Source organism: Halyomorpha halys, unplaced genomic scaffold (assembly GCF_000696795.3).
Source record: "Halyomorpha halys isolate HHAL.00 unplaced genomic scaffold, Hhal_1.1 Scaffold749.1, whole genome shotgun sequence".
Classification (NCBI taxonomy): Eukaryota; Metazoa; Arthropoda; class Insecta; order Hemiptera; family Pentatomidae; genus Halyomorpha; species Halyomorpha halys.
The window spans coordinates 241,049-250,820 of record NW_027116653.1 but is presented as its reverse complement, the minus strand read 5'-3'; the positions used below and the strand labels follow the sequence as shown (position 1 = coordinate 250,820).

General features: G+C 29.6%; 1 protein-coding gene across 1 annotated transcript in view; it reads left to right on the top strand.

The window, feature by feature from the left end:
* The window catches only part of LPCAT (lysophosphatidylcholine acyltransferase), an 88,193-nt gene that overhangs the window by 73,677 nt on the left and 4,744 nt on the right, over window positions 1-9,772 (top strand). The window contains exons 4-10 of the mRNA XM_067053392.1: window positions 2,627-2,739; window positions 5,069-5,223; window positions 6,345-6,482; window positions 6,627-6,752; window positions 6,825-6,978; window positions 7,456-7,554; window positions 7,829-7,958. Of these exons, the coding sequence (XP_066909493.1) occupies window positions 2,627-2,739; window positions 5,069-5,223; window positions 6,345-6,482; window positions 6,627-6,752; window positions 6,825-6,978; window positions 7,456-7,554; window positions 7,829-7,958 (915 nt within the window). The remainder of the gene's footprint in view (window positions 1-2,626; window positions 2,740-5,068; window positions 5,224-6,344; window positions 6,483-6,626; window positions 6,753-6,824; window positions 6,979-7,455; window positions 7,555-7,828; window positions 7,959-9,772) is intronic.

Below are 9,772 nucleotides of genomic sequence, written 5' to 3'. Positions count from 1 at the left end.
TGGGGCGCCACTATATCCTGTAGGCCATTATGCCATGATGTTTGTTGGTGCCCCCTCCAATTCAACCTTTCGGTTGCCGTAGGTTAACCGGAACACTATGCTTTTTTAACGACTTTATATTTCATTTCCTGGAATCTGAAAAGAAAATATTTCAATTATCTTATATTTATTTTTGTTTGCTTTTGAAAGGTCCATTTAAACCTTGAAAAATAATTGTTACGAAAACCAAACCAGATATTTAAAGATTAATTCCATAAACAAAAGTAGTTCATCTTAATTTCGACGGTAATGTCTTCGTTGTCGGTTTCCTTGACAAGACATCAATCGGTGACACTTCTTCCTTGGTAACCGTGTTTCATTTACCTTATTCATTACCTACCAGTTTAAATTTAAAATTAGCCTCTCTTCTTTTATTGCATTGCCAAAACGGAAAAGTGGTCGTAACCTTTTCAACATCCGAACTTAACGCCTTCTTCAAATGCAATTAAATTTGCATATTATTGGTGATTTTATTTCTAGAATTATAGGTCACAAACCATTGGAATCTCAGTTTCGTGGAGAAGAAAAGTAGGGTAAAAGTACAAAGGTAGGTCGTAATTTCTAACTCTTTCTAATATTTATGAATGAGAAAAAGTAATTCTAAAACAACAATAAAATTTCTAACCAGTAGCAATTCTTCCAGCTTAGCATAGGTACTAAAAAGTTAATCGAGAAAATGGCAAACGCAGACAATCCTTCCTAAATATTTCTAACATGCATTAATGTAAAAAATATAAAAGAAGGAATAATTTTCACAAAAACTTATAAGCTGTAGCAATACTCTTCTTCTATATCGTACATAAATACTAAAATGTTAATTCAGTTTCACTTTTTCTACGTAGTCGTCAAGGTAAAATGGATGGTAAAATAACATAACCACTTATTATTCTTTGGGGAAAGCGCCGATACAAGTGGAGTAGACATCAGATATGGTGATGTATAGTTTACAAAAATCCTTTTAAAAAAATGACACATAAAAAGAATAAAAATTAATTTAAATGAATTGAGTAGGTATCATCAAATTTAAAAATAAATATGTATTTAAAAAGATATTATAGATAATTAAAGAAATATAATTCATCTTCAACTTGATAATGAGTTAGTATTAATATTTACTATACTATACTAAATTTTAGTATATATTACAAAATTTAAAATAAATATTTAATGCTTAAGACAAAAATGTACACAAAAGGTACGCAACACTGGCTAAAGAAAAATATAAATCAAGAAAAAAAAATTAAATATATTTTTATTTTCGCAGCCCTTGAAGAATGGTGTTGTAATTGGAGGATTAAAATAAATCCCATCAAACCCCCTTTACACTCCATCGTAAACCTATCGACTGCCCTACAGTCTCTTTTAATAGTGTTGATCTTACCCCTGTCAAACAGATCTGCTACCTTGGACTACATCTGGACAAACGACTAACCTCGAATCCTCACACAAGACTGAAAAGACAGGAAACTGCACGTCGATTTCGACTATTACAGTACTTACTGGACAAACGGTTTAAACTTCCAATTCATTACAAAAGACTGATCTACATGACTGTAATAATGAGTTGAGCTTTGGGGCTCACCGCTAAAACTAAGGAATTCGAACCTCTGGTATCTAATCATTGCAATAAAAAAAATCCTTCGTAAAATTCTGAATGCTCCTTACTTTATCACAAATAAAATCATACATCAACCAGATATCATTTCTTCCATTAGAAACTCTCTCATCACCCAAACCCATTAGTTTCTAACCTTGCTTCCTCTTCCATTCCTGACAATCCTCCCAGGCGCCTGAAAAGAAGATGGCCACGAGACCTGCTAATGTAAAATGTCATTATAGTGCTACCAATGGGTAGTTTCTCTTCACGCCTGTAACACTCCATTTTAACCGAGTTAAATTTACTAAATGTATTATAATGTACAGTTGTTGTAAATAGCAATAAATAAATAAATAAATTTTTTTTCTCGCCTTTTTGTTCTTCCCCCCCCCTATACTAGTATACTAATTGTGCAAATTAAAAAAAAAAGAAGGAAACGTAAATAAATATATAATATTACGTATCTACATGTAAAATTATGAACGATTATTAATGATTAAAACAGCTTATTATAAAATGGCTAATTGGAAAATTAAAGTGTCATTGTTTTAAATTTTACTAATATTGATGTTTCTACAATATGACTAGCAGTTATAAAAATTAATAAAGTATATTCGTGTGAAATACCTACAATAAAAAATTATGAAAATTATTAAATTATCATCAAAAACGTATGAAAGTCGACTGAAAAGCGAGCGACTCAATACTTCATTCTCCATTATTGATTCTTATCACTGCATCGTATTCCTTGTGTCAAAGATTTTATTCATTTGACGATGTGTTCCTTAAGAAACTCCTTTAAATGCTTCTATACCTGTTGTCATAAAAATCAAAAGCAACAATCTAGTGTAAACAAATAGTAATAACCATAATTTTAAGTATAACCTTAAAGGTTGATTTAAATTGAAGATTATCACTTAGTATTTACAAAGGAAAATATCTTAATCTTAACGTATAATTAATAAATAAACGACAAACATTCTGTTCCAGAACTGATCAACTACACTCAACCCGTCTACGTAAGAAGGGAAGACCATGACTCTAGGCAGAAGACGGTACAAGAGCTTATCAACAGGGTTAATTCCAAGGAGGATTGGTCACAAGTGAGTCAATGTATTTTTTATTTAATTTTTCCTACCACATAGATAAGGGGAGTATTGTAATCGGGTCAAATTTTAGTTGTGCAATTTTCAATGGACCTATCCATTTTAGAGATCTTTGACTCCAAAAAAAAAATAACGGTCAGTCTGTTTCACGATTATTTCTAGATTGTTGCACCAAAACGGTACTAATGATTTTGACAAAACATGCTAGAAATCTATTTAAAGCCCTTAAACTTTCCATAGATAAGGCAGAAAAAGCAAAGAAAAAAATTTATGAAGAAAAGTAAATTTTGAAAATTTATTAGAAAAGAAAAACATTTGCACATAACTAAAAAAAAATTTGAAAGGCAATAAATAAATAAATTTTCTTTGAAAAATCGTTTAAATCGGCTTGCTGAGTTTTATATCCATGTTTTCAAAGTAACATATTTTTCAATTTTTCATGGACAGTTTAATTGAATTCTACTTTATTAATTCGAAATATAAACACCTCCTGGAATATTCAAGATGCTTGTTAGAAGGATAATTAAGTTTTGAATTAAGTCAAATTATATAAATAAATATAAAATTTAAATCGGAGTAGTATTAGTGAAGAAATTGTTTTCTTAGCAGGCTAAGTATTGAGGAAAGTAGTGTGAGTCGACACGCCTGAAATTTTTGGGCAATATTCGTTTATTTTGTTTAATAACCCACAGTTTATATTCTTCGTAATACACATCAACTAAGGGGGTTTAAAAAAAATAAATAAACAGTGATAAAAAAATGTATAATTTATGTATATCTTCAACGCGTTCGTCATTACCTCCTTTTCTTTGAAATGTATGGTTCATCAACAAACTATATTGGAACGGAATAAAAGTTTCATTTTCCCATAACTTTAGTTGTAGGTAAAAGTTGTTGGGCGTTGCGATCAGTGATGATAAACACAAATAAGTATAACTTGTTTTATTTGTGCAGCGAGGTTTTGGCCTGAATTTTAGGCCTTCAAATTAGTGCAAGTATTCTAGAATGCTTCAGGATTCTGAGAAGAATGTTTCATTAAAATCGTTAGATTGGTTTTCCAGCAAGTCTATAGAAAAAGACATGTTTGGCAATCGCGCATAGAAGGATCATTTTGTATGAAATGCTTGATGGGCTGTTACCTCACAAATAAAAGGTATAAAATAATTCATGATATGGTAACTCGTCTAGATCCATTATTATTGTTTTGTTTTTTCATTAAATGAGTTAGATATTGTTTCAGTTAGGTGGTTTCATCCTCTATCTAATACTAAAATTCTTCCATTAAAAAAAAGACTATGACTGTATTAAAAATACCTTCAAATAGGGGGGGAGGGGATATACTAAACAAAATTCACACATATTATTATTATCACTTTATAAAAGTGATAATACCAACATCTTCAGAATACGAACAGGAGGCTTAAGAAATACCTTGAGTAAAATTAAAAGCTAAAAGCTAAAATTAATTTTTTGGATTGGGGGAGGTGACTACTGCATAAGTCTAATAAGTAAGGCTGGTGGAGGAAGGAGCAGGGGTTTCTTGGCAAAACATAGGTTGGAAACGATTTTAATTACATGGCAAGTGCCCAAACAATAATTTGAAATCCTAGTTTTGACCTTCTAGTGCTTGTGGCCACCACATTTTCTCTTTGCTTGGTTTAATGTGTGTGATTTTTTTTTTTCAGATGCTTAATAACTTTAAAATTTCATTCTACTGAAGAAGAAAAAATTCTAATCTTACCCTCTTCTTAATTTACCTTCAAAACTATTTTTATTTTAGTAAATGATGAAACATATAAACTTGAATTTTTAATTATTTTAGATATATACAACATACTCAAAAATAAATTCTACATGACCTTTGGTTAGGCATCTATTCAATACTCATTATCAATGAAGAAATTATGATCTACTTTTTTTTCTTACAGATAGTTCAGTCAAAGTAATTACTCTTGGATTTTAATACTTTACTTATTGCTTTCAAGAAATAGTTGAATAAAATTATATATATAAATAATTTACTGTTAATTCAAATTATGAAGAAGATGGTCAGGAGTGCAGTTAAAAGAAAACAAAAATAGTTAGTTTTTTGGCAAATTATTTTGTAATAAATTTTGGCAAATAAATAGTTGTTAAATATTTTTGTTTTCTTGTGACCGCACCCCCGACTATCTCCTTCATAAGTTAAAAAAAATTATTTCAGCTATTGTTGATGATGTGATAGCCTACTATATATGTATATGATATAGCCTACTCTGCAAGTTAAGATGGCATGGACACAATTACTCTTTTACATACAAAAATTTTATTTCATTTAATTCTCTAGATGCTGATTTTCCCAGAAGGCACATGTACCAACAGATCCTGCCTGATCACCTTTAAACCTGGAGCTTTTTATCCGGGTCTTCCAATCCAGCCTGTCCTCATCAGATATCCTAACAAAGTGGACACAGTTACATGGACTTGGGAAGGGCCTGGAGTGTAAGTAATTTTTAAATTACAAAATCAATAAATGGTTGGAATTGTTTTCAATAAAATCTATTTTTCTCTATTACTCAAACATCCCATTTTCTATTTCCCCACACATTTTACCATTCACGATAAATAATAAATTAAATTAATAGAAATCAATAAGCAATGCTAGTCAAAATAAATTATTAGTAATTAAATTGTTGATTAAAAACCATGAATAAGAGTTACTCTTTCCCAATATTTCTCTGATATTTAGTGCAAGTTAGTTTATCGAAAATATCTTTAATAACTTCATTCTGATACTTTTGTCATCCTTCTCACATTCTTCATATTTCATTGGCTCGACAGATTATTATGGTTCCGTGTACTCCTCCAATATACCTCCTTGTCCACATGTTGTTACTGGACAACTGTTCTACAATTCTCCTAAGGTCCTCCAGTTAATCTATCTAAGGGAAAGCCTTCCTCTGTATCTAGTGCTATGAATATCAATTATCAACTAATATCTCGTAACTTATTATTTTTCTGGAGATCTCATCCTATGATAATTGAGCTACATGGTCGCCCCACCTTAATCTTCTAAGCCTCATGTATTTTGCCATGTTCACTGAAGAAAATATACATCTTTAGAATGTCTGTCCAACTCTTCTAGATCCATTGATGTGCCAAAGATTTCTCCTTCCAAATTCCAACAAACTATGATCATCCGACCATGATATTACCTATTTATTAACACTTGGCATTGGTCTTATTAACATTTTATACCGTCATAATTTGGTTTTTCTTAACAGATATTCACTTTTTATATGTCTTATTAATCCAAAACTGCATTTATTAGCACTGACTTTTCTCTTCTTAATTCTTTTTGAGGTGTGATTGCACACAGTTATCAAGGAACATAGGTAGATGAATTAGTTAATCCTCTTTTTCAGAAGTATAACGGCTAAAATGAATAGAATCTGACAAAGAGACGGAAATCATATACTACCCTTTCACATAGGTCTCTATAATGTGTTGTAGTATAAAAAGAATAAAGTTCATAATAAGCAAATTATTCACTTTTCACATAATTAATATTAATTAAGGATTTATCACAATACTAACTTATAAAAAACAATTTTATATTACAGCATTAAGTTAATGTGGCTGACACTAGTTCAACCTCAAAGTGTCTGTGAGATAGAATTCCTCCCAGTTTACACGCCTTCCGAACTTGAACGCAGGGATCCAAAGCTTTATGCACATAACGTTCGACAGCTCATGGCAAAGTAATTAAATTTAAAAGAATTAATATTGTTTAAAAAAATTATGCTTGTAATTTATTCTGTTTATTTCTAAATTTAACATTTTGGCTGAAGTAAAATAACAATATAAAAGGGGGAAAAAAGATACATAAATATCTTATCTTACAGAGCACTTGGAGTACCAACTTTAGACTATACTTATGATGATTGCAAGCTGGTTTCTCGGGCTAAAAAATTGAGCTTTTCAAAAACTGCACCACTTGTTCGAGCACACCAATTGAGAGTGAAAATTGGGTAAGATAGTTAATTCTGGATTTTCAAAAAATATAAAATTGTTTTGAAACTAACTAATATTTTCTTTATCAGCTTATCAAGGAAGCAAAAGGAGGAAAAACTGCTTTTAGAAAAGCCTGGAATAATGAGAAAAACACAACTCATTAATTACTCACAATTTGCAGAAATTCTGGAACATCCCACCTCAGACCCAGACTTACAAGAATTGTTCAACCTATATGACAGGGTATAAAACAATTATACTTGATTCAGTGGCAAAATATTAATTTTTCTTATTGATATTCATAAAATATGAAGATCCTTTAATTTTCATTAGTGATATAATATTCCTCACATTTCTGTCATGAAGGACTAAAAAAAACAACATAATTATCTTGTATGATTAAAATTATAATTTTTAGAGGCAAAAAATGTATTACAATAATATTTATTTATTTTATAATTAATTTTCATTTAATGGTAATTACAGAAAAATGTATTATAAATTTTTAAAAATATGAACCAGAATGAGCCGCCACCTCCACCAATTACATCAAATAAATTGTAAAAATGTGAATTATGTGATTCGTATTTGTAGAACATAATTTTTATACAGTGGGAAAAAAAAATATTTATTTAAATTTTAAGTAACAAATTAATAAATATTTTTAAATTACTTGCAGAAAATGGTTCATTTCATACATATATTTTCAATGTATTTCAGGAAGATAATGGCTGCATTGATTTAAGGGAGTACTTATTGAGTGTTGTTCTTGTTAACAAATCTGAGAGAAAAGCAGAAATGGTTCATCAAGCATTTGAGGTAACTTGTATTTTAACTTATAATTGTATCAAAATTATTTTCTATTCTTTCACTGAGACAAGGTTAAAGATTAGTTGTACCTTAGGTTTTTACAAGATTAGTTCTAAAAATTATGGACACTTGGATTTTAACTAAAGATACTATTTTTTTAATTTCCAATTGATAATTAATTTTTATTTCCTTCCTTCTGTTTCAACCATGAATATCATGAAGTGTTTATAAAGTATAAATATTATTTTATTTATTTATAAAAACTAATTTTTTTTTTCCCAAGGTGTTTGGAGGAAAAGTAACTAGTCAAGAATTTGATCTCATCTTAGGCCTTGTATTTCAAATGAGTTCATATGAAATCAACAGTATTTTTGCAGAAATTGATATCAACAATAACGGCTACATCACTTATGGTAAATACATATTCATTGCAGAATAATTATACTATACTATTGTTATATTATAGAATAATAAGAAATGAGGTGCAAATGTATTGAAAAAGCATTTAATCCTGACCAGTCAGAAATTTTTTGACTTCATAAAAGTAAAATCAAGAGGTAAAGAAAGTATCTGTCAAACATTTCTATACTTCTTAAAATTCTTCCTTTATTTTTATGTTTTGTTTTTTTTCTGGTCACCATTATAGATATCTCTCATATGCAGATTATAATAGTCCTTTTTCGTGTTATCCTTCCATTTAGTTCGTGGTCTTCCTTTTTCCACCAACATTAGCCAGGTTTATGACCAGCAATTCTTTCAGGTTCCATTCTTATTCAGATAGATAACATTTATTCTAGCAAGGAAAACATATTTCACTATTAGCTATCTGGACTGTGCAAGATTTGAAGAGGAAAGAGTACGAACTGGTGAGGGAGCAGAAGAAGCCAAGAGTCTACTTACAAACATTAACTGAAAAGAATTTTTAGAAAATTCTTTTGAACAGTAGAAATGAATTGACTCCCCACATCCAGACTATGATAGTTGCCATCAATATTGACCAATAATGAATGTGAATTACACCAACACAACATGGAACCAGCTTCCAGTAACAACTTGGTTCATCTTTTTATGGTCATGCATTAACAATGCTTATACACTATAGAGTGTGTCCGAATTATAATTAAGTGGAGGTTGCTGTATAGCACTTTTTTATTCACTGGTCCGATTTCTAAATTTGGAACATAAATAAGTATCAAAAATTAAACAGGATTGTGGAAACTATATATATTATAAGGTATATTCTATATACATGTTTATAAAACAAATTTTATTGAAAGTAAATAAAAATTGTTTTACAATATAAACATTTCTAAAAGTTATAGTGGAAAAGAAGTCTTCATATCAAAAGCAAGGCTCAGAAGAGCTACTCTAGGAAAGGGATTGGGAAACTGCAGCTCATAAGCTACATAAATATTATTAGGATAAAATGGATATTAGTGCCACCCATAAATAATATTTTCTTGTGTCAGAGGTTTAAAATTATTATATAAGATATTAGAATGAATTAAATGATAAATTTACATAATATATGTGAAATATTTAACATATATACTTAAATGTTATATAAAGTACATACATCGTTCATGTAAATTAACAAAATATTCACTTTCTCAAAATATAGTAATCTGACTAACACCACTATCATTTTAACCCTCTCATTTATATCTGATATTGCATTTCCCCTTCTTGAGGAACTTTCTTTTAAAAGAAAAATAGTTCTTTAGACCAATAGCCACAGAATCTTCATTTCAAGTTTATGACTCAATCTTTAAATTTATAAATAATTTTAGTAACAAGCGATTTTTAAAATGAACTATAATTTTATTATAAAAACGTTCTTTTTTTTTTTTTAAACATTTCAATACACAAATGACAAAAAAGAAAGTATTTATTACAGATACTCTAAAAGGAAAAGTATGCAGATTAAGATTTCAAAGAGCATCTTTTGAATGTAATAGTTAGACTTAGTTAATATGGTTTATTGATACCAAAATTTGAAAGGAATATGGTCCGGGTGCGGTCAAGAAAAACTCAAATAGTAGAGCAAAGTTCTAAAGCAGAAAGAAATGAGGTGAGGTTAAGTGTGGTATGGGGTTGAATTATAGTCCAGTTCTTCTCTACGATATGAAGTGCTTTGTCGATGGTGATGTTAGTAAAAAGGCTTTCGGCATCAAAGGAGGTTAAGATAAAGTTGTCAGGTATGTTGAAAGATTGTAATAGTTCTTTA